Source organism: Hypanus sabinus, chromosome 11 (genome assembly GCF_030144855.1).
Source record: "Hypanus sabinus isolate sHypSab1 chromosome 11, sHypSab1.hap1, whole genome shotgun sequence".
Classification (NCBI taxonomy): domain Eukaryota; kingdom Metazoa; phylum Chordata; class Chondrichthyes; order Myliobatiformes; family Dasyatidae; genus Hypanus; species Hypanus sabinus.
The window spans coordinates 2,194,012-2,219,996 of NC_082716.1; the positions used below are offsets into that span (position 1 = coordinate 2,194,012).

A 25,985-nucleotide genomic window follows, 5' to 3' on the forward strand; every position below is an offset into this window, starting at 1 on the left:
CACCCCAGTCCTCACCCTCACTGTCCCGTTCCCACACTCACCCCAGTCCTCACTCTCACTGTCCCGTTCCCACACACTCACCGCAGTCCTCACTCTCACTGTCCCGTTCCCACACTCACCCCAGTCCTCACCCTCACTGTCCCGTTCCCACGCTGACCCCAGTCCTCACCCTCACTGTCCCGTTCCCACACTCACCCCAGCACTCACCCCCACTGTCCTGTTCTCAAATTCACTCCAGTCCTCACCCTCAATGTCCCGTTTCACACTCACCCCAGTCCTCACACTCACTCTCCTGTTCCCACACACTCACCCGAGTCCTCACCCTCACTGTCCCGTTCCCACATACTCACCCCAGTCCTCACCCCCACTGTCCCGATCCCACACACTCACCCCAGTCCTCACCCTCACTGTCCAGTTCCCACAATCACCCCAGTCCTCACCCTCAATGTCCCTTTCCCACATTCTCCCCAGTCCTCACCCTCACTGTCCCGTTCCCACACTCACCCGTCCTCACTCTCACTGTCCCGTTCCCACACTCACCCCCGTCCTCACCCTCACTGTCCCGTTCCCACACTCATCCCAGTCCCCACTCTCACTGTCCCGTTCCCACACTCACCCCAGTCCTCACCCTCACTGTCCCGTTCCCACGCACTCACCAGTCCTCACCCTCACTGTCCCGTTCCCACACTCACCCCAGTCCTCACCCTCACTGTCCTGTTCCCATACTGACCCCAGTCCTCACCCTCACTGTCCCGTTCCCACACTCACCCCAGTCCTCACCCTCACTGTCCCATTCCCACACACTCACCCCAGGCCTCACCCTCACTGTCCCGTTCCCTCACCCCATTCCTCACCCTCACTGTACCGTTCCACACTCACCCGTCCTCACCCTCACTGTCCTGTTCCAACACACCAACCCCAGTCCTCACCCCCACTGTCCCGTTCCCACACTCACCCCAGCACTCACCCCCACTGTCCCGTTCCCACACTCACCCCAGTCCTCACCCTCACTGTCCCGTTCCCACGCTGACCCCAGTCCTCACCCTCACTGTCCCGTTCCCACACTCACCCCAGTCCTCACCCTCACTGTCCCATTCCCACACTCACCCCAGTCCTCACCCTCACTGTCCCGTTCCCACGCTGACCCCAGTCCTCACCCTCACTGTCCCGTTCCCACACTCACCCCAGTCCTCACCCTCTCTGTCCCGTTCCCACACTCACCCCAGTCCTCACCCTCACTGTCCCGTTCCCACACTCACCCCAGTCTTCACCCTCACTGTCCTGTTCCCACACTCACCCCAGTCCTCACCTTCACTGTCCCGTTCCCACACTCACCCCAGTCCTCACCCTCACTGTCCCGTTCCCACACTCACCCCAGTCCTCACCCTCACTGTCCCGTTCCCACACTCACCCCAGTCCTCACTCTCACTGTCCCGTTCCCACACTCACCCCAGTCCTCACACTCACTGTCCCATTCCCACACTCACCCCAGTCCTCACCCTCACTGTCCCGTTCCCACACTGACCCCAGTCCTCACCCTCACTGTCCCGTTCCCACACTCACCCCAGTCCTCACACTCACTGTCCCGTTCCCACACACACCCCAGTCCTCATTCTCACTGTCCCGTTCCCACACTCACCCTAGTCCTCACCCTCACTGTCCCATTCCCACACACTCACCCCAGTCCTCACCCTCACTGTCCCGTTCCCACACTCACCCCAGTCCTCACCCTCACTGTCCCGTTCCCACACTCACCCCAGTCCTCACCCTCACTGTCCCGTTCCCACACTCACCCCAGTCCTCACTCTCACTGTCCCGTTCCCACACACTCACCGCAGTCCTCACTCTCACTGTCCCGTTCCCACACTCACCCCAGTCCTCACCCTCACTGTCCCGTTCCCACGCTGACCCCAGTCCTCACCCTCACTGTCCCGTTCCCTCACCCCATTCCTCACCCTCACTGTACCGTTCCACACTCACCCGTCCTCACCCTCACTGTCCTGTTCCAACACACCAACCCCAGTCCTCACCCCCACTGTCCCGTTCCCACACTCACCCCAGCACTCACCCCCACTGTCCTGTTCTCAAATTCACTCCAGTCCTCACCCTCAATGTCCCGTTTCACACTCACCCCAGTCCTCACACTCACTCTCCTGTTCCCACACACTCACCCGAGTCCTCACCCTCACTGTCCCGTTCCCACATACTCACCCCAGTCCTCACCCCCACTGTCCCGATCCCACACACTCACCCCAGTCCTCACCCTCACTGTCCAGTTCCCACAATCACCCCAGTCCTCACCCTCAATGTCCCTTTCCCACATTCTCCCCAGTCCTCACCCTCACTGTCCCGTTCCCACACTCACCCGTCCTCACTCTCACTGTCCCGTTCCCACACTCACCCCCGTCCTCACCCTCACTGTCCCGTTCCCACACTCATCCCAGTCCCCACTCTCACTGTCCCGTTCCCACACTCACCCCAGTCCTCACCCTCACTGTCCCGTTCCCACGCACTCACCAGTCCTCACCCTCACTGTCCCGTTCCCACACTCACCCCAGTCCTCACCCTCACTGTCCTGTTCCCATACTGACCCCAGTCCTCACCCTCACTGTCCCGTTCCCACACTCACCCCAGTCCTCACCCTCACTGTCCCATTCCCACACACTCACCCCAGGCCTCACCCTCACTGTCCCGTTCCCTCACCCCATTCCTCACCCTCACTGTACCGTTCCACACTCACCCGTCCTCACCCTCACTGTCCTGTTCCAACACACCAACCCCAGTCCTCACCCCCACTGTCCCGTTCCCACACTCACCCCAGCACTCACCCCCACTGTCCCGTTCCCACACTCACCCCAGTCCTCACCCTCACTGTCCCGTTCCCACGCTGACCCCAGTCCTCACCCTCACTGTCCCGTTCCCACACTCACCCCAGTCCTCACCCTCACTGTCCCATTCCCACACTCACCCCAGTCCTCACCCTCACTGTCCCGTTCCCACGCTGACCCCAGTCCTCACCCTCACTGTCCCGTTCCCACACTCACCCCAGTCCTCACCCTCACTGTCCCGTTCCCACACTCACCCCAGTCCTCACCCTCACTGTCCCGTTCCCACACTCACCCCAGTCTTCACCCTCACTGTCCTGTTCCCACACTGACCCCAGTCCTCACCTTCACTGTCCCGTTCCCACACTCACCCCAGTCCTCACCCTCACTGTCCCGTTCCCACACTCACCCCAGTCCTCACCCTCACTGTCCCGTTCCCACACTCACCCCAGTCCTCACTCTCACTGTCCCGTTCCCACACTCACCCCAGTCCTCACACTCACTGTCCCATTCCCACACTCACCCCAGTCCTCACCCTCACTGTCCCGTTCCCACACTGACCCCAGTCCTCACCCTCACTGTCCCGTTCCCACACTCACCCCAGTCCTCACACTCACTGTCCCGTTCCCACACTCACCCCAGTCCTCATTCTCACTGTCCCGTTCCCACACTCACCCTAGTCCTCACCCTCACTGTCCCATTCCCACACACTCACCCCAGTCCTCACCCTCACTGTCCCGTTCCCACACTCACCCCAGTCCTCACCCTCACTGTCCCGTTCCCACACTCACCCCAGTCCTCACCCTCACTGTCCCGTTCCCACACTCACCCCAGTCCTCACTCTCACTGTCCCGTTCCCACACACTCACCGCAGTCCTCACTCTCACTGTCCCGTTCCCACACTCACCCCAGTCCTCACCCTCACTGTCCCGTTCCCACGCTGACCCCAGTCCTCACCCTCACTGTCCCGTTCCCACACTCACCCCAGTCCTCACCCTCACTGTCCCGTTCCCACACTCACCCCAGTCCTCACCCTCACTGTCCCGTTCCCACACTCACCCCAGTCCTCACTCTCACTGTCCCGTTCCCACACACTCACCGCAGTCCTCACTCTCACTGTCCCGTTCCCACACTCACCCCAGTCCTCACCCTCACTGTCCCGTTCCCACACTCACCCCAGTCCTCACCCTCACTGTCCCGTTCCCACACTCACCCCAGTCCTCACCCTCACTGTCCCGTTCCCACGCTCACCCCAGTCCTCACCCTCACTGTCCCGTTCCCACTCTCACCCCAGTCCTCACTGTCCCGTTCCCACGCTGACCCCAGTCCTCACCCTCACTGTCCCGTTCCCACACTCACCCCAGTCCTCACCCTCACTGTCCCGTTCCCACACTGACCCCAGTCCTCACCCTCACTGTCCCGTTCCCACACTCTCACCCCAGTCCTCACCCTCACTGTCCCGTTTCCACACACTCACCCCAGTCCTCACCCTCACTGTCCCGTTCCCACACTCACCCTAGTCCTCACCCTCACTGTCCCGTTCCCACACTCACCCCAGTCCTCACCCTCACTGTCCCGTTCCACACTTACCCCAGTCCTCACCCTTACTGTCCCGTTCCCACACTCACCCTAGTCCTCACCCTCACTGTCCCGTTCCCACACTCACCCCAGTCCTCACTCTCACTGTCCCATTCCCACACTCACCCCAGTCCTCACCCTCACTGTCCCGTTCCCACACTAACCCCAGTCCTCACCCTCACTGTCCCGTTCCCACACTCACCCCAGTCCTCACCCCCACTGTCCCGATCCCACACACTCACCCCAGTCCTCACACTCACTGTCCCATTCCCACACTCACCCCAGTCCTCACCCTCACTGTCCCGTTCCCACACTGACCCCAGTCCTCACCCTCACTGTCCCGTTCCCACACTCACCCCAGTCCTCACCCTCACTGTCCCGTTCCCACACTCACCCCAGTCCTCACTCTCACTGTCCCGTTCCCACACTCACCCCAGTCCTCACCCTCACTGTCCCGTTCCCACACACTCACCCCAGTCCTCACTCTCACTGTCCCGTTCCCACACACTCACCCCAGTCCTCACCCTCACTGTCCCGTTCCCACACTCACCCCAGTCCTCACTCTCACTGTCCCGTTCCCACACTCACCCCAGTCCTCACTCTCACTGTCCCGTTCCCACACTCACCCCAGTCCTCACCCTCACTGTCCCGTTCCCACACTCACCCCAGTCCTCACCCTCACTGTCCCGTTCCCACACTCACCCCAGTCCTCACTCTCACTGTCCCGTTCCCACACTCACCCCAGTCCTCACCCTCACTGTCCCGTTCCCACACTCACCCCAGTCCTCACCCTCACTGTCCCGTTCCCACACACTCACCCCAGTCCTCACCCTCACTGTCCCGTTCCCACAATGGAAGACCACCCCCTCCCGTCGCCGCTCTGCAGTGGTGCCGCTCAGCAGCTCGGGGGCCAATGCTCCCCCGCAGAGGGCCTGTTAAACAGCTTTCCCGCAGCACAGCGAGAACACACACTGTACATCCGGCCTTCACTGGGGTAAATGCTCCTGCGCGTGTCGCTCTTGATCCCCAGTCTCAGGGGTCACGTCCCTCCGCCGTTTGAATGGCAGATATGCTGGGGTACGCTGACCTCCAGTACAGAAGTATCCTCATCCTCCGGCACTACCTCATCTTTCCCCGTTGACCCGACTTGCCCAGGCTCTCGTTGGTATTCACAGCCACTGGACCCTTCGGGCTCTGTTCAACTGCAACGAGCTGCCCCTTCACTGGGGGAGAATCCCGCAGATGCTTTTTCTTCTTTCTCGCCTTCCTGCCCACCAGCTGAACCCACCTCTCACCGTCACCCGCCCCGTGTCCAACCACAGCTTCCACAGCTGCTGGCACCCGGGGTGGTGGAGGGGGTAACAGGGGCAGGAGGGACAGCCGGGGGGGGGGGGGGGGCGTCAGCATAGGCAGGCCCAGCGCTATCACCCTCTGCCTCCCAAGCAGAGTTACCCCCTCATGGTTCAGGTAATAATAGATATGTCCAGATTCCTGAGAGACGTAGCACCTCGGGTGACCCGCAGACCACGGGATGGTATAGTAATGCCCCTCAAAATAACCCTGAAGCCGCCCATCGGCATCCCCGCTCCACTCCAGCTGCATAAGCAGACGGTGCTGGATTGAGAATAGGTGCTCCTAACCCCGCGGAGATGCCCTGTACGGTATCGGGGTTATATTTGAACGCACCTCGCCGATGGGGTACAGACAGGGGAATAGGGTCTTGTCAGGGTTATGGGGGTGGATGTCAGAGAGTATTACCACCTACACTGGGCTCAGCACCAGCTCCACCTACATAAAACCTCTCCCCACCTTTAACCCCTGACTCAGGGCCAAAAACACACCCCTCGCCGATTTCACATAGAAAATAGTTTCCCCATTTAAAGCCGCTACCGGCCTCACGGCTTCCAGCAGTCTCCGCCATTGCTTTTTTGGCGACATTCCCACCGCGTGAATAGCTTAATACCCTGTACAACGTTCTTTAAAGTCAGTAATTTGAACGTGAGCTGCAACTCCTGACCCAGGCTGCGCCAACTTCGAGCCACACCCGGCCATGGTGCAGTTCGAATTGACGAACTGTCGCTGGGGGGGGGAGTCTACACCCAGCGGAACATCAGCAAACAGTCAAAGAGAAACAGTTTGGAGACGAGACTGGGGGGGGGGGGGGGGGAGAAGGAATGGATAGGCAGGGAAATCTGTGCGGTGTTAAAAGAAACCTTAGCGCCGTCAGCGCAGCGGTCGCGAACAGCCGAAAGTTTTCCCCAGCCGAGAATACGTGCACGACGCTGGAAGAACTCAGCAGGTCAGTCAGCATCCGTGAGAAAAGAGTAGCCGACGTTTCGGGCCGAGACCCTTCATCAGGAATGCCGCCTGACCTGCTGATTTCTTCCAGCGTTGTGTACGTATTCTTTGATCCACAGCATCTGCAGTTGTATTTTTGTGTTTTTCCCCAGCCGGCCCGCTGCTCCGAAGTCCTTTTCACCCAGTCGCCCTGGGCCAGGCGCTTCGAACTGGGGCTCGGGAACAGAGGGTACCGCTGTTACAAACGGAATATTTCCGTCCTCGCTGCCAGCAAAGTCGGTCTCAAACTGTAGTGATCTGCTCAGCGCAGAAAGACACGGACCGAAAAACTTCGTCGAAACAAATGCTTCCAGGCAAAGGAACTGTTTCAGTCCGCTCATTCCACACCCTCAAAGTCCTCTGGCAGTCTCCAGAATTGTTATTTGGCAAATTTCGCCTCAAATTCCAACTTTAGAAGACACTTATAGTTTGAGCCTCTCTCACACTGAAGGATGTTGTTCCTTTATTCAAGAATGGGAGTAGAGACCAGTGCGACTTACATCAGTGGCTGGTAGGTTGCTGGAGAAGATCCTGACAGGCAGGATTTATTAACATTTAGAGAGGTATAGTATGATTAGAAGTAGTCAGCATGGTTTTGTCAAGGGCAACTCGTGCCTTATGAGCCTGATTGAAGTTTTTGACGACATGACTAAACACATTGATGAAGTAGATGTAGTGTATATGCATTTTAGCAAAACATTTGACAAAGTACCCATGTAAGGCTTATTGAGAAAGTAAGGAGGCATGGGATCCAAGGGGACATTGCTTTGTGGATCCAGAACTGGCTTGCCCACAGAAGGCAAAGAGTGGTTGTAGATGGGTCATATTTTGCATGGAGTGCCTCAGGGATCCGTTGAATTGAATTATCTTTATTGTCATTATACATAGGTACAATGAAACTCTGTTTGGCTTCCTCTCAGGCAATCAAACAAAGCGGTAGAGAAAAACAAGACAGTAGTAGAAAAACAGTATTAAATAGATAAGTAGCAGAAAATAAGCTACAGCAGCACCAGAATGTCACAGTAATGCACAAAGTGCCGTTAGTGCAAGTATTTGAGTCCTTGTGTGTGCTCACAATTTCAGTCATTTTTCTGTGGGAGTGGTGTGATGGAGGCCACAGCTCTGGGGTAGAAACTGTTCCTCAGTCTGTTTGTTCTGGGTTTTAGTGTCCTGAACGTTTTACTGGATGGCAACCAGTCAAACAGGGAGTGGCCGGGGTGTGTGGTGTCTCTGGTTATGCTGATTGCTTTCCTCCTGAGTCTGCTGGAGTAGATGGTGTCCAGTACTGGGAGCTCCATCCTGACAATTCACTGGGCCGCCTTCACCACACGATGCAGGTCTTGTCGCTCAGTGGCTGTGCAGCTGGCATACCACACTGTGTCACTGTTGGTCAGGATGGTTTCAATTCTGCTTCTGTAGAAGTTAAGCAACAGCTTTCAATGGATGCTGCTCAACCTGCTGAGTTCATCCAGTTTGTTTGTACGTCTTGATTTGACCACAGCATCTGTAGTGTACTTTGTGTTTAGCTTTTGTGGGAGTTTGGCCTGTTTCAGCTTCCTGAGGAAGAGGAGTCTTTGTTCTGCCTTTTGTTGTGTTGTGTTCTGGGACCCCTACTCTTCGTGATTTTTATAAATGACCTGGATGAGGAAGTGGAGGGATGGGTTAATAAATTTGCTGATGACACAAAGGTTGGGGGGTGTTGTGGATAGTGCGGAGGGCTGTCAGAGGTTACTGTGGGACATTGATAGGATACAAAACTGGGCTGAGAAGTGGCAGATGGAGTTCAACCCAGATAAGTGTGAAGTGGTTCATTTTGGTAGGTCAAATATGATGGCAGAATATAGTATTAATGGTAAGACTCTTGACAGTGTGGAGGATCAGAAGGATCTTGGGGGACGAGTCCATGTACCTATCTGAAAGCCTCTTAAAAGACCCTATCATATCCGCCTCCACCACCGTTGCTGGCATCCCATTCCACGCACTCACCAGTTTGCTCAAAGCAAACTGCGCAGGTTGACTCTGTTGTTAAGAAGGCGTACTGTGTATTGGCCTTCATCAATCGTGGAATTGAATTTAGGAGCTGAGAGGTAATGTTGCAGCTATATAGGACCCTGGTCAGACCCCACTTGGAGTACTGTGCTCAGTTCTGGTCGCCTCACTACAGGAAGGATGTGGAAACCAGAGAAAGGGTACAGAGGAGATTTACAAGGATGTTGCCTGGATTGGGGAGCATGCCTTATGAAAACAGGCTGAGTGAACTCGGCCTTTTTTCCTTGGAACAACAGGATGAGAGGTGACCTGATAGAGGTGTATAAGATGATAATAGGCATTGATTTTGTGGATAGTCAGAGGTTTTTTCCCAGGGCTGAAATGGTTGCCACAAGAGGCCATAGGTTTAAGGTGCTGAGGAGTAGGTACAGAGGAGATGTCAGGGGTAGGGTTTTTACTCAGAGTGGTGAGTGCGTGGAATGGGATGCCAGCAACGGTGGTGGAGGCGGATATGATAGGGTCTTTTAAGAGGCTTTCAGATAGGTACATGGAGCTTAGTAAAATAAAGGGCTATGGGTAAGCCTAGTAATTTCTGAAGTAGAGACATGTTCAACACAACTTTGTGGGCTGAAGGGCCTGTATTGTGCTGTAGGTTTTCTATGTTTCTCTCAGTACCACACCTCACTCAGTATGACCCTGCCTCAGTACCATCCCTCCCACTGTGTGATCTTCCCTCGGTATCTTCCCGTTATTTTGGGAGGGAATGTTTCATTTTAAAAACTATATAACTTAATGAACAGACAAAACATTCAAAACAGGCAGGAGACAGGATTAGAGTATATGTTTCTTTCTCTCTCGATCCATCTGGCACCTTCATCTTTTCCTGCATGCTTTGACGTAAAGGAAAAGTCAGCAGAGGTGATGGGCAGTGAGGGCACAGGTGGGGAACATTGGCTGACAGGGTCAATAGGCCAGAAATTTTCTAGAGCCATTTAAGAATTTTTTATTAACATAAAGACACCTGCACTCTACGTCAAATACATTTACAGTTAGTTTAATGTGGAGGGGGGGGGGGTGGAGGCAATGGTCGGGAGCCAAAATCCAGTTCAAACTTCCTGGCATTCACTAGAGATGTGATAATAATCAAGCAGTCCCCTTTTTTAAAAATAAAAATTCCAATTCCATTTCTTCCTGTAAGATTATGCTGACAGACGCTTGTCCGCTTTATATCCTCTTGGTTTCGATTAAGTGTATTTTAATGTTTGTTTATATATTTTAACTATGTCAGATTCTCTCTCTTTGGCTTCAGTTTCTGCGACCTAGGCCCCATTTAATGCATCGCTCGCACTAACTGGAACTAATGTAACTGCCCCACATGGATTGCTGTACGCTCTGTTGTCCTGCTGCTTCTTTGTTCGGGGGGTCCTCAGGGTTAGGTTCCAAAAACAGGTACTGCAGCCCATAAATTACAGAGTTTATCGTCAATACAGGTTTCCAGTCCTCTCTGAGGATGTTTAAACAGACATTGCCTTCTAGTTCGATATTCGGATGACACACCATGGCTTCACATTTCACTTTTGGTGATTCATGAGGATATCCTTGTTCAACAAAACTAAACACAAATTTGCCTCCTTGAAAGAAGTCCTCACCTGAGCAGATAATAAGTTTGAAGCTGAGGAGGTTGTCAGGATGTGGGAAAACTATCTCATAGGTGTTAGGTAAATTCAATTCATATACATCTTTCTGGATGCGAAGATACACAACTGACTCCTTGGTGACCACTGTGGCATCTTTCTTCCGTTGCTTGAGTGAGAAGTGCTTGACCATGGTGCAGGGCAGGGCGTCCAGAACTGGGAGCTGAGAGTCAGAGCTGCTCCTCAGGCCGGACACATATGCAGAGCAGCATGGGCACCCCTCCCACAGTGTGACTCTCCCTCACAGTGACCTTTCAGTACCACCCCTCCCACAGTGACCTCTCAGTACCACCCCTCCCACAGTGTGACTCTCCCTCAGTACCAACCCCCCACAGTGTGGCCTTCCATCAGTACCACCCCTCCCACAGTGTGACCCTCCCTCAGTACCAACCCCCCACAGTGTGGCCTTCCATCAGTACCACCCCTCCCACAGTGTGACCCTCCCTCAGTACCAACCCCCCACAGTGTGGCCTTCCATCAGTACCACCCCTCCCACAGTGTGACCCTCCCTCACTACCACCCTCCCACAGTGACCTCTCAGTACCACCCCTCCCAGTGTGACCCTCCCTCAGTACCACCCCTCCCACAGTTTGACCCTCCCTCAGTACCACCCCTCCCATAGTGTGACCCTCCCTCAGTACCACCCCTCCTACAGTGTGACCCTCCCTCACTACCAACCCTCCTACAATGATGCTCCCTCAGTATCACTCCTCCCGTAGTGATGCTCCCTCAGTACCACCCCACGCAGTGTGACCCTCCCTCAGTGCCACCCCTCCCACAGGTGACCCCCACTCAGTAACACCCATCCAAAAGGGTACCATCCCACAGTATAACTCCTCCCACAATATGACCCTCCAAGATCAATCTAACCCTTCTCTTCCATATAACCCTCCACTTTTCTATTATCCATTTGCCTATCTAAGAGTTTCTTAAACGTCCCTAAAGTATCTGCTTGTGCCATCATCCCTGGCAGTATGCTCCACACACCCAGCACCCTCTGTGTAAAGAACCTACCTCTGATATTCCCACTATATGTTCCTCCAATCACCTTAAAATTATACTCCCTTGTGTTAGCTATTTCCACCCTGGGTAAAAGTCTCTTGCTGTCTACTTGATAATATCACTTGTACATCTCTTCCCAATTTCACGGCTCCTGAGTGACATTCATACAAAGTCAGCCTCTGCGTTCAAATCAAGGACGTCTTAAACAAATGGCAAATATTTTACATATGGTGACATCTGAGAGTTAAAATATCTTAAAGTATTTGGAATGGCCTTGGGCAACAAGCTCTTGCTTAATGTGCAGAGGCCAGTAATCGCTGGACCTCAGGTTTCTGAAGGAGGTGTCTCAGAATGGGTGTGGTCCAGGGGAATCCCTCCATCTGTAGGCTCCTCAGGGGCTTCTACCATCAATGCTCGCCCCCTCTGAGCTGCCACCCGGGCTCTGGCATACTGTAGTCTGTCCTTTGTTGCTTCTGAGAGAATAGTGTTGGTGGCTGTGCTGGCAGCCTTGTTCTCTGCTTGCATGGCCAGCCTCCTGGACAGGGGAGAAAGAGGTCAGTCAGTCAGGTAACCTCATCAAGATCCCGGCAGGAACATGCGAAGTTTGGCACATCCTCTGCTCCATCGAGTTTTCATTTGATTCATCTGTATCACTGAGGCAAGACAGTGATCAAAATGAATAGCACAGAAACTGGGCATTCAGCTCAACTGCGCCATGCTGGTACTTATAGAGATTAAGGGTCCTCAAATTAAAGATTAGCTTTATTTCTCATACACACATCAAAATAAATATAGTGAACCACACAAATCAAATCAGTGAGGATTGTACTGGGCAGCCCACAAGTGTTGCCATGCTTTTTCTGTCAACATAGCATACCCACAACTCACTAACCATTAGCCATACATCTTTGGGATGTGGGAGGAACCAGTCATGGGGAGAATGTACAAACTGAATCCCAATCTTAAAGCTGGCACAATACGGTGTTTCGTTAACAACTACACTAACATTTGGCTCCATTCCCATTACAGTACTACGCTTCTCATCACCACCTGGCTCCGTTTTAATCGATTGGCACTATACCATTCAACCGTTCCTCGTGGAGTGAGTCTACATTTGATCCACACTTGGAGCTCCACATTAAACACTTTTGTCGCACTGTACTCTCTGGTTCTGATCTTCCACTGTTGGCAACATCTTCTCATCTTCTGCCCCATCACATTCCTTCAGCATCTTCATCAGACCAGAGCTGCAGACCTGCTGTTTGGACAAGAGCCCCAATCTAAATTGCAGGACCTTTTGGAGCACTGAGGTACAGAGGGATCTGGGAATATGTCCATACAACTCCCTGAAACAGGGAACATAATTAGATAACTCACACACACAAAATGCTGGAGGAACTCAGCCTGTCAGCCAGCATCTATGGAGGGGAATAGGAAACAATGTTTTGGGCCATGACCCTTCATCAGGACTGCAAAGGAAGGGGACAAAACCAGAATAAGAAGATGTGGAGAAGGAAGGGAGGGAAAGGAAGTCAAGCTAGAAGGTGATGTGAAGCCAAGTGAAGGGGAAGATGGGTGGGTAGGGGGAAGGTGGAATGAAGTAAGAGGTTGGGAGGTGATGGGTAGTAAAGATGGAAATATTGCATAATCTGTCGGGACATTGAGTACAAGAGTCAGGATGTCATGTTATATCCGTATAAAACATCGGTTAGGCCACATTTAGAGTATTGCGTGCAGTTCTGGTCGATCTGTTACAGGAAGGATGTGGAGGTTTTAGAGAAGTTCACCAGGATGCTGCCTAGAATAGAGGGTATCAGATATACTGTAAGAGCAGGATTAGGCCATTTGGCCCAGCATGTCTGCTTGGTTATTTCATCATGGCTGATGAAATTTTCTTCTCAGCCTCAATCTCCTGCCTTCTCCCTGTGTCCCTTCATACTCCGATCAATCAAGAATCCAACAACCTCTGCCTTAAATATACATAAAAACTTAGCCTCCACAGCTGCCAATTCCACAGATTCACCACTCTCTGGCTAAAGCAGTTCCTCATCTCCATTCTAAAAGGACACCCCTCTAGTCTGTGTCCTCTGGTATGAGACTCTCCAACCACAGAAACATCCTCTCCACATCCACTCTCTCAATGCCTTCACCATTCAATAGATTTCAATGAGGTCACCCTTCTTCTGAATTCCAAGTGAATATGCACCCAGAGCCATCAGACACTCTTCATAAGCCATTCAATCCTGGAATCATTTTTGTGAACCTCCTTTGAACCCTCTCCAGTTTCAGCATATCCTTTCTAAGATAAGGGGCCCAAAACTGCTCACAATACTCCACATGAAGCCTCACCAGTGTTTTATAAAGCTTCAGCAGTACATCCTTGCTTTTATATTCTACTCCTCTTGAAATGAATGCTAACATTGCATTTGTCTTCCTCACCACTGACTCAACTTGCAAATTAGGGAATCCTGCACAAGGACTCCCAAGTCCCTTTGCACCTCAGTGTTTTGTTTTCTCTCCACTTAGAAAACAATCAACCCTTTTATTTCTTCTACCAAAGTGCATGACCTTGTACTTCCCAACACTGCATCCCATCTGCCATTTCTTTACCCATTCTCCTAATCTGTCTAAATTCTTCTGCAGCCTCTCTACTTTCTCAAAACTACCTGCTCCTTCACCTACCTTCATATCACCAGCAAACTTTGCTACAAAGCCATCCATTCCATCATTGAAATCACTGACAATATAACGTAAAAAATCAGTCCCAACACAGACCCCTGTGGAACACCACTAGTCACTGGCAGCCAATCAGAAAAGGCTCCCTTTATTCCAACTCTTTGCCCCCTGCCAATCAGCCACTGCTTTATCCATGCTAGAATCTATCCCATAACACCACAGATTCGTACCTCGTTAAGCAGCCTCATATGTGGCACCTTGTTAAAGGCCTTCTGAAAACCCGAGAACATAACATCAAATTCTCTATTGTCTATCTTGCTTGCTATTTCTTCAAAGAATTTCAACAGATGTGTCAGGCGATATTTTCCCTGGAGGAAACCATGCTGACTATGGCCTATTTTATCATGTGCCTCCAAGTATCCTGAAACCTCATCCTTAATAATCAATATCCTCCCAACCACTGAAGTCAGACAAACTGGCCTATAGTTTCCTTTCTTTTGCCACTCTCCCTTCTTGAGGAGTGGAGTGACATTTGTAATTTCCAGTCTTCCAGAACCATTCTAGAATCTAGTGATTCTTGAAAGATCCATTACTAATGCCTCCAGGATCTCTTCAGCCACCTCTTTCAGAACTCGAGGGTGTACACTATCTGGTCCAAGTGCATTATCCACCTTCAGCCCTTTCAGCTTCACAAGAATCTTCTCTCTAGTAATGGTAACTTCACACACTTCATGACCCCCGTGACCTGGAACTTCCACCGTACTGCTAGAGTTTTCCACAGTGAAGACAGATACAAGATATTTATGCAGTTCACCCGCCATTTCATTGTCCCCCATTACTACCTCTCCAGCATTGTTTTCCAGTGGTCCAATATCCACTCTCTCCTCTCTTTTACACTTTACGTATCTGAAGGAACTTCTGCTATCCTTTTTAATATTATTGGTTAGATTATTTTCATATTCCAACTTTACCTTCTTAATTACTTTTTTTAGTTGCCTTCTGTTGGTTTTTAAAAGCTTCCTAATTGTCTAACTTCCCACTAACTTTTGCTCTGTTGTATGCCCTCTCTTTGCCATTTATGTTGGCTTTGATTGTTCTTGTTAGCCATGGATGTGTCATCTTTCCACTAAAATACTTCTTCCTCTCTGGGATATATGTATCCCGTGCCTTCCAAATTACTTCCAGAAATTCCATCCATTGCTGTTCTGTCGTCATCCCTGCCAGTGTTCTTTTCCAATCAATTCTGGCAATTCCTCCCTCATGGCTCTTACTCCCTTTACTCCACTCTAATATAAATATGCCTGACTTTAGCTTCTCCTTCTCAAATTTCAGGGTGAACTTAATTATGTTAATGGATAATGGATCTGAATGTGTGGCTGAGATAATGGAATTGCCACTGCAACACAGATGTGTTTAAACTAAGCAGTGGGGGGAGGGGATGAACTGGAAATATAAGGATGGAGGTAAAGGGAAAGTGAAAATAAGAAAAGTTAAAAAGGACAACAGAATCAATGGAGTAGAAAGCTCAAGAAGAGATCATACAGTATGGCCAAGTGAAACAGGAATTGATATGAAAGGAGAGGGGAGTAACAAATTAAAAGTACTATATATGAATGCACGAAGTATAAGTAATAAAGTAGATGAGCTTGAGACTCAGTTGGAAATTGGCAAGTACGATGTTGTGGGAATAACAGAGACATGGCTTCAAGTGGACAGGGCCTGGGAAATGAATATTCAAGGATATACATCTTATCAAAAGGAAGGGGGGACATTGAATCAGGGGATGTAGAGTCAGTATGGATAGAACTGAGAAATTCTAAGGGTAGAAAGACCCTAATGGGAGTTATCTACAGGCCCCCAAACAGCAGTCTGGATGTAGGGTGTAAGTTGAATGAAGAGTTAAAATTGGCATGTCACAAAATAATTAAACAGTTGTCATGGGGGATTTCAACATGCAGGTAGACTGGGAGAATCAGAATGGTACTGGACCCCAAGAAAGGGAGTTTGTGGAGTGCCTCGGAGATGGATTCTTAGAACAGCTGGTACTGGATCCTAACAGGGAGAAGGCAATTCTAGATATAGTGTTGTGCAATGAACCGGATTTGATCAGGGACCTCGAGGTAAAGGAACCATTAGGAGGTAGTGACCATAATATGATATGTTTTAAGCTACAATTTGAGAAGGAGAAGGGAAAATCGGATGTGTCAGTATTACAGTTGAACAAAGGGAACAATGGAGCTATGAGGGAGGAGCTGGCCAAAGTTCAACGGAACAATACCCTAGCAGGGAAGACAGTGGAACAACAATGGCAGGTACTTCTGGGAATAATACAGAAGGTGCAGGATCAGTTCATTCCAAAGAGGAAGAAAGATCCTAAGGGGAATAAGGGGCGGCCTTGGCTGACGAGGAAAGTAAAGGGCAGTATAAAAATAAAAGAGAAGGAGTATAACATAGCAAAGATGAGCAGGAAACCAGAGGACTGGGAAGCTTTTAAAGAGCAACAGAAGATAACAAAAAAGGCAATATGCCAAGAAAAAATGAGGTATGAAGGTAAACTAGCCAAGAATATAAAGGAGGATAGTAAAAGCTTCTTTAGGTATATGAATAGCAAAAAAATAGTTAAGACCAAAATTGGGACATTGAAGACAGAAACGGGTGAATTTATTATGGAGAACAAGGAAATGGCAGACGAGTTGAACAGGTACTTTGGATCTGTCTTCACTAGGGAAGACACAATCTCCCAGATGTAATAGTGGCCAAAGGAACTAGGGTAAAGGATAAACTGAAGGAAATTTATATTAGGCAAGAAACAGTGTTGGATAGACTGCTGAGTCTGAAGGCTGCTAAGTCCCTGGGACCTGATGGTCTGCATCCCAGGGTACTTAAAGAGGTGGCTCTAGAAATCGTGGATGTGTTGGTAATCATTTTCCAATGTTCTATAGATTCAGGAACAGTTCCTGCTGATTGGAGGGTGGCTAATGTTGTCCCACTTTTCAAGAAAGGAGGGAGAGAGTGAACAGGGAATTACAGATCGGTTAACCTGACGTCAGTGGTGGGAAAGATGCTGGAGTCAATTATAAAAGAGGAAATTACGACACATTTGGATAGCAGTAGAAGGATCAGTCCGAGTCAGCATGGATTTATGAAGGGAAAATCATGCTTAACTAATCTTCTGGAGTTTTTTGAGGATGTAACTATGAAAATGGACAAGGGAGACCCCAGTGGATGCAGTGTACCTGGACTTCCAGAAAGCTTTTGATAAAGTCCCACATAGGAGATTAGTGGGCAAAATTAGGGCACATGGTATTGGGGGCAGAGTACTGACATGGATTGAAAATTGGCTGGCTGACAGGAAACAAAGAGTTGTGATTAACGGGTCCCTTTCAGAATGGCAGGCTGTGACCAGTGGGGTACCGCAAGGTTCGGTGCTGGGACTGCAGCTGTTTACAATATACATTGATGATTTAGATGAAGTGATTAAAAGTAACATTAGCAAATTTGCTGATGACACAAAGCTGGGTGGCAGTGTGAAATGTTAAGAGGATGTTATGAGAATGCAGGGTGACTTGGACAGGTTGGGTGAGTGGGCAAATGTATGGCAGATGCAGTTTAATGTGGATAAATGTGAGGTTATCCACTTTGGTGGCAAGAACAGAAAGGCAGACTATCTAAATGGAGTCAAGTTAGGAAAAGGGGAAGTACAACGAGATCTAGGTGTTCTTGTACATCAGTCAATGAAAGCAAGCATGCAGGTACAGCAGGCAGTGAAGAAAGCTAATGGCATGCTGGCTTTTATAACAAGAGCAATTGAGTATAGGAGTAAAGAGGTCCTTCTGCAGCTATACAGGGCCCTGGTGAGACCCCACCTGGAGTATTGTGTGCAGTTTTGGTCTCCAAATTTGAGGAAGGACATTCTTGATGAGTACTGGCTCATGGACCTCTGGTTTTCCTCTCCTGAAGTCTTCATGCAGGCCTTCCTGTATTTCACGTTTCCACCCTAGGAAAATGATTATCCAGCTATGTTCCTCATAACTTTTTAATTTGTCTCTGGTCTTCCCTTAGCCCCTGACACCAAGGAAAACAATGGACATTTGTGCAACTTCTCCTTATTAACTCAAGTGTAAAAGACCCTGATGGGAGTTGTATACTTGACCTCCACTGCCTTCTGGGGCAGAGCATTCCACATATCCACCACTCTCTGGGTGAAAAATTTTTTCCACATCTCTGTTCTAAATGGCCTACCCCTTATGCTTAAACTGTGGCCTCTAGTTCTGGACTCACCCATCAGCAGGATCATGCTTCCTGCCTCCAGCATGTCCAATCCCTTAATAATCTTATATGTCTCAATCAGATCCCCTCTCATCCTTCTAAATTCCAGTGTATACAAGCCCAGTCGCTCCAATCTTTCAATGTATGACAATTTCGCCATCCCAGCAATTAACCTTGTGAACCGACGCTGCACCCCCTTGGAAGACCTTCTTTGTTGTTGTTGCTGCTGCTGCTGTGAGGTCCGGGTCTCTGCTGGGAAGAAGAGGCCCCTAGTCCTTGGGGTCATGTTGCCGATGGCCGTTGGCGGGGGCATCTTAATATGCTCGGCAGAGGATGGTGCTCGGAGAAGCTGTGCCAGAGGGGATGGTCAGAGGTTCGATGGACTCGGAGTCCAAAGCAGTCCGGTCGCTTTCACTGTGTGCTGCGTCTGCGAGGCTGAGTCAGGCAGCGCCGTGCAAGTCCATAGCGGGGGTATTCCCTTCTGTCGCCGGCGTGGGATGGCGAGTCTATTGGGACCCTGAGGACTTATGGAAACTGTGTGGTGGTTTCTTTCGAACTTATAGTCTTTTAACATCTTTGGACTATTTTTACTGTGCCCATGGTCTGTTTTTTTTTTATCAATTACGGTATTGTTTGCACTGTTGTAACTATGTGGTTTTGTGCAGGTCTTGTAGCTTTAGCTTTTGGTCTTGTTTTGTCTGGTGGATTTGGAGCTCCTTTCCGGGGAATGCGCTAAGATGGTAGCGCGATATTAATACGCAGCAGCCTCTCCGGACTCTGGATTGGGGATTGCCAAACATTATGTGGATTTTCTGGTGTAGTCTGTTTTATCATATGCTTTTGTGATATCATTCTGGAGGAACCTTGGCTCATTTTTTAACTGCATTGCATTTGTGATTTCTAAATGACAATAAACTGAATCTGAATCTGAAAAGGGGATAGCTACACTCATTTATGGACTGTTATATTGTTATTTCATGTTCATTATTACTATTTATATCTGTATTAGCACAGTTTGTTTACAGTTAACAGTACCTGATGTTTACAGTTACTGTTGTACAGATTTGCTAAGTATACCCATAGGAAAAGAACCTCAGGGTTGCACGTGGTGACATGTATGTACTCTGATAATAACGTTTACTTTGAACTTTGAGAGTTTAAAGGAGACGTATGAACAAGGTTTGTGTTTTTACACAGGGAATGATGGGTGTCGGGAATGCACCACCAGGTGAGGTGGCAGAAGCAGATATGATTGTGCTGTCTAAGTGGCATTTAGACAGGCACACGGACAGGGAATTCATACGGTCACATGGAGAATGTGGCAAACTCCGCAGACAGCAGGGTTGAAGGGCTTATTTTCTGTTCTGTATGACCCTATGACAGCTCGTGAGGTCAGGATCAAACCTGAATCTCTGGAGTTGTGAGGTAGTAGCACTCTAGCCATTGCATCACCGTCATATTCTAGAGGATTCTTGTCGGTGAGGAGGCAAACTGATAACTCACCTGAACACCATGAAGTTCCTGATCTCTCCCTTCATCTGGCTTGCTTGCATCTTGATGCTCCTGGCCCGGTTAGCATTCTGCTGATGGAGGTCTTCCTCTTTCTCCTTGATCTGCTTCCTGAGTAAGGCTTCTGCCATCATTGTGTAGTGGGCGTTAAACCCCCTGGTGGACACCTGTTCCAGCGCTCGCTGCCTCTTCTCCTCAAGGAACAGGGCATTGTTCTGCCGGGCGAGCCTCAGTGACTCCATGCGCTCTGCTTCACGTTGCTGCCGGACCCAATCGCCATGTGCCTGGTCCTCTTTGTGTCGACGCACCATTTCCAAGTTCTTCCTGACTGCCATCCCGTTGAGACTGGCCCTCGCTTGTCCCTCAGTCACCCTCAGGCTGTGTGTCCAGTCCGCGCGGATTCGCTGCATCGCCCCCTTCTCTCTGTCGCTGTAGGCTTTCTGGATAGCGACAAAGGGCGCTAAGGTCACGCAGCCAAAAGATTTGGCAAAGAGCCTCTTTCCCAGGCTAATGGGTGGTTGGTAGGTGAATCTCGGCTGCAGCTTCTTCTGGACCATCTCATGAAGCTGATGTACACCCAGCCGGACGTCCTCTCCAGCTGCCCACTTGGACAGCAGCACCTCACGGGCACGGGCTGGCTGGTGCAGGATTGGGCCTAACCTCAGCACCTCCTTGCTATCTTCGTCCTCCTCCATCCAGGACTCCAACTCTGTTATGGGACAACATTTATTTATTGAGATACAGCACAGATAGCCTCTTCTGGCCCACCGAGACACTCCGCCCTGCATAGCCTGATCACGGGACGATTTACAATGACCAATTAACCAATTAATCTTTGGAGTGTGGGAGGAAATCAGAGCAGAGAAAACCCGTGTTCATAGGGAGAACATACAAACTCCTTACAGGTGATGTCAGGATTGAACTCTGAAGTTCAACACCCCAAGCTGTAACAGCGTCGTGCTAACCACTGCACTATTTGGTGCCCATTACACAGTTAACGACAAGATACAACATCAATGTTCTACAGAGAGGACTTGGGATCCAAGTCCAGAGTCATAGAGCACTGCAGCACAGATATAAGCCCTTCAACCCATCTATTCCACACAGAATTCTTACTCTGCTCATCCCATCAATCGTCATCTGGACCACAGTGCTCCAAATCCCTCTCGTCCAAGTACTTATCTAAACTTTTCTTATCTATTAAAATCGAACCCACGTCCACCACTTCTGCTGACAGCTCATTCCACACTCTCACCACCCTGTGGGTGAAGAAGATTACCCCCCCCCCCCCATGTTCCTTTTAAACATTTCACCTTTCACTCTTAATCCATGACCTCTGGTTGTAGTCTCACCTAACTTCACTGGAAAAGGCCTACTTACATTTACCTTATCTATAGCCCTCATAATTTTGTATACCTCTATCAAGTCTCCCCTCATTTTCCTACACTCCAGGGAATGTTCTAAATGATTTAACTCCCTGAAAGTGGCTGCACAGGTTAACAGAGTGGTAAGGAAGGTGTATTGTATATTTGTCTTTTAGTCAAGGAAATGAGTTCAAGAGTTGGGAAGTTAAGTTGCAGCTTTATAAAGCAAGGACAATGTTATAGGGCCAGCAAATGGGTTTAATTCTGCTGCTGTCTGTAAGGAGTTTGTACATTCTCCCTGTGACAACATGGATTTCCTCCCACACTTCAACAACTACAGGTTAGTAGGTTAATTGGTGAAATGGGTGTAATTGGGTGGTGAGGCTCGTCGGGCTGGAAGGGTCTGTTACTGTGTTTTATCTTGAAGTAAATATATAATAAAATTTGAGTGACTGCTACACACTAAACTCAGCAGGTCAGGTTGTATATATGGAGATGTTTTGGGCCAACGCCCTTCCTGATCTGCTGAGTTCCTCCAACATTTTGTGTGTGTTATTCTGGATTTCCAGCATTAGCAGAATTTCTTGTTTATGTTTTGGGTCAGACTGCATCTGGATTATTGCATTTCAGTTTTGGTCACCTCATTACAGGACCTGATGAAGGGTTTCAGCCCGAAAAGTCAACAGTGCTTCTCCCTATAGATGCTGCCTGGCCTGCTGTGTTCCACCAGCGTTTTGTGTGTTGTCTTGTATAGCTGTAACATTACCGCATGGCTCTTGAACTCAATCCCATGGTTGATGAATGCCAACACAACATACACCTTCTTATATGTAATTTAATATTGTCCACAACAGAAACTGTTCTACATAATACGCAAATACCGTCACTGGGTTGCATTCACTTTAAGAGATGGTGTCCGCTGTAATGATGTCAGTGTAAGGCAACAGCTTTTAGTTTGTTCGTAATGAAAGTAAAGAGCTGTGGCATTAGTTAAGCACATAAAACAACTCTCACATGTTTTATTGACAAAATCCTACATTGGATGTAGAATTTTGCCTAGAGGGGTGGTAGAAACAGTTATGATAATCACATCTATGAGGCTCCTGGAAAGACAGACAAATATGCAGGAAAGTGAGATATGGACATTGTGTAGGCAAAAACATTAGTTTAGTTGGGCATTTAATTATCAGTTCGGCACATCGGCCTTCATAAATCAATACATCGAGTATAGATGATGGGAATATTATGTTGAAGTAGCATAAGACGTTGGTAAGGCCTAATTTGGAGTATCGTGTGTGGTTTTGGTCACCTATCTACAGGAAAGACGTAAATAAGGTTGAAAGAGTACAAAGAAAATTTACAAGGATGTTGTTAGGACTCGAGGACCTGAGTTATAGGGAATGATTGAATAGGTTAGGACTTTATTCCCTAGAGGGTAGAAAAATGAGGGGAGATTTGTAATTATGAAGGATACAGATAGGGTAAATGTAAACAGGCTTTTTCCACTGAGGTTGGGTGAGATTAGAACTAGAGGTCATGGATTAAGGGTGAAAGATAAAATGTTTAAGAGGTCTATGATATGGAAACGCCTTCACTCAGAGAGTGGTGAGAGTGTGGAACAAGATGCCAGTGCAAGTGGTGGAGATGGGCTTGATTTCAACATTTAAGAAAAATTTGGATAGGTAATGGATGGCAGGGGTATGGGGGGCTATTTTCTGGGTGCAGGTCGATAGAACTTGGCAAATTAATTGTTCAGCATGGACTAGATGGGCCAAAAAGCAGCAGTGTTCTGTTTTTTAATGAACATCTCTTTGAAAGCAGAACATTAAAGAAAAACAATTTCTTTCTGATACTGGCTGAATTAACCAACCAAAGAATTAAGATGCATGCAATCTAACTTAACAAATTCCACATGCCCGTGATAATAAACCTGATTCTGATTCACAGTGACCTGATAGCTTGGATTTATACAGTAGTGTACGGTGGAGGGGTGTTTATCATCTGAGCGGAGGTTAGTGTTGCTCCACGGGGATCAGAGCTGGCACCTCTGTTGTGATGTAAATGAATTGGATGACAATGTACTGTAGACGGCTGGGTTACCAGGTTTGCAGATAACAAAGGCTGGTGGAGTTGTGGTGAGTGTCAAAGGATACTGTGGACTACAGATCATTTAGAGATGTGCACAAAAATGGCAGATGGAATTTAATCCAAGCAAGTTTGAAGTGTTGCACTTTGAGAGGACAAACTAAGGTAGGACTTGCACAGAGTGGTAGGGCACTAAGGTATGTGGAAGAACCTGCTGGGGTACTGGTGAGGCCCGAACAGCAGAAGCCCTTGGTTGTACAGGCAAACAGGATGGCAGTGATTGTCAGGAACACTGTGAAGAGGGAGGTCTCCTTCAAGCAGAGAATGACACTGGCACACCTCTTTCCAGTGATGGTAATGTCTAGTGTCCAGCTGAGACAAGCTGGGGAGAAATCCTCTGCAAAGGGGCGAAAGCTGACCACTGGGTCATTCAACTTCGAGGACTCCCTGGCACCTGTGGGTTGGAAAAGGAGGTTGGTAGAGAAGATGTTGAAACTGTAAAGTGTCTTTTCCACTGATGAATTTCCTGTGGGTTGTTCCAAGAGCACTCATCACACTATCTGGGTGACCGAGGACACTCCATTCAGAGAAAGGTTGTGGCCACTGGGTCCTGCAGGGATGGAAGATGTTTGGCAGCATTTGTGGAAGCTGAAGGAAGCTGGGATCATCACTGAGTCCAGAAGCCCATATGCGCCCCCAATAGTAATGGCCAGGAAGAAGAATGGGAAAGTACGGATGTGTGTGGTCTACGGGATGCTGAACAGGCGTACCGTCCCCAACCAGTATATGGTCCTGAGGTTCGAAGATGCGCTGGCCTATCTGAGTGGTGCGAAGTGGTTCAGTGTGCTGTACCTGAGGAATGGATATTATCAGATCCCCAGGAGTAAGGCTGACAAAGAGAAGATGGCAGTTATATGTTCATTGCTATTCTTCCAGCTCAAAATTTCGTGGGGGAGAGGGTAACATCCTGGGAAAGGTTTCACTGCTAATATAATGGTTTTTGTGTGGAAGCACTGCTAATGCAATGGTTTTTCTGTAGCAGCAGTGTTTAGGTTAAAAATAATGGGGTCTTTGGAATGTGCGCGGTCCAATTAAGGGAGTGTTTTTTGTTGTTATGTGCCTGAGAACGAGGTGATCTGGGTCTTTTGTTCAGCAAGACTGCCTTCCCTCGACTAACGTCCCTAGACAAACCTGAGGGTTTCATATGGGCCACAAAAGACACAAAGGGGAAAAGTGTAGAATCTATGAAGTGAGAGGAGATGCAACAACAAACACACCGGAGGTTTCAACCACACCTAGACCATGAGAAGATGACAGAATGCTGGTTTTCACAATGTAGACAGCAGTAATGTCCTCCCCAGGGTGTGGAAATCCCAACAAGAGAGGTAGACTGTCAGATCTGAAGACGACAAGCTAGGGAAATTGAGTGAATGTAAGGCGCAAAAAATAAGGAAGCATATATGCAAAAAGGCATCATCCATCATTAAGGACCCCATCACCCTCTTCTCATTGCTATTATCAGGGAAGAGGTACAGGAGCCTGAAGACACACACTCAGTGTTTCAGGAACAGCTTCTTCTCCTACGCCATCAGATTTCTTATCCCATGAACACTACCTCATTACTTTTCTTATTTTGCTCTTTTTTGCACTAAATATTTATATACACAGTATATATTTTTATTTTAATTTATAATTGTTAATAGTATGTATTACACTATACTGCTGCTGCAAAGCAACAAATTTCATGACATATGCCAGTGATACTAAATGCGATTCAGAATAATGATCACAGATTTATTTATATTTTCAATTCCCAAGATATATTTAAGGTGGAGATAGATAAATATTTGAAAAATCAAGAATTTGAGGTTCATGGGGACCTGACTCAGAGAAGGGGCCAAGGCCAACATAGAACAACCACAATTCTGTGGAATAGTGGGGTTGACTGAGGGGTGAGTAACTTGTTCCTGTGCTCCTATGTTCATGTATTCCTGTGTTCCTGACCAATAGTAAATGTTAAACTAACCAAACCAGCTCCAGGTGAATTGTATCGAGGAATACTAATAAAGTTCTGAAAGATACTGTAAATGCCTTTTTACTGATATAATACAACTGTTACGTCCGTGGCCCCCTCCTTTTTGAGAATCGCAAGATCACTATTAAGTCAGTTCAGGAGACCCAGGAAATGAGAGAAAGACATGCAGAATCCACAAAGAGTTTGGAATGTGTCCTGGCCTCTGAAAGGCGGAACCATTGATAACGGCTATTGTCTCTTGGAGATAGAATTGTGTATTGAATACTGTACGATGCATCAAAGCCCCCAGGCAATGAACCGGGCCGGGGGGGGGGGGGATTGGTGGAGGGATTGCATCATCCCAACCTGATTGACATCTGAGACCCTGTGAGTCAGGATAAAAGAGGGTCTGGGGAACAGCCCCTTCAGACGCACCAGAAGAAATGCTAGAACTCCTGTAACAGCGTAATAGTGAAAGCCGGTGGAAAGCCCACGTGCGTCCTTTTCCATTTGCCTCAGAATTGGTGGGCCTTTACCACGGAAGCACGGCTTTAGCTAACCACAAAGGGGAAACCAGTCCCCAACGACTCTCGAAGGATTGACATCATAAAAGGAATGGGCAAGTTAAACCTCCGTCTTTCTC

General features: G+C 48.9%; 2 protein-coding genes across 2 annotated transcripts in view; both read right to left on the reverse strand.

Moving 5' to 3' along the window:
- Positions 1-7,765: 7,765 nt before the first annotated feature.
- Positions 7,766-25,985, reverse strand: part of LOC132401647 (leucine-rich repeat and IQ domain-containing protein 3-like) — a 168,209-nt gene continuing 149,989 nt past the window's right edge. The window contains exons 8-10 of the mRNA XM_059983662.1: positions 19,874-20,588; positions 11,749-11,960; positions 7,766-8,153 (exon numbers count right to left, since the gene is read on the reverse strand). Of these exons, the coding sequence (XP_059839645.1) occupies positions 11,750-11,960; positions 19,874-20,588 (926 nt within the window). The 3' untranslated portion in view covers positions 7,766-8,153; position 11,749. The remainder of the gene's footprint in view (positions 8,154-11,748; positions 11,961-19,873; positions 20,589-25,985) is intronic.
- On the reverse strand, positions 10,077-10,556 carry LOC132402323 (NEDD8-conjugating enzyme Ubc12-like). Its single transcript, XM_059985201.1, has one exon. It carries the CDS (start codon positions 10,554-10,556, stop codon positions 10,077-10,079), a length of 480 nt encoding a protein of 159 aa, XP_059841184.1.

Bases quoted from the DNA above. Each gene is read 5' to 3' on its own strand.
- LOC132402323 (XM_059985201.1), bottom strand. From the start codon at position 10,556: ATGGTCAAGCACTTCTCACTCAAGCAACGGAAGAAAGATGCCACAGTG.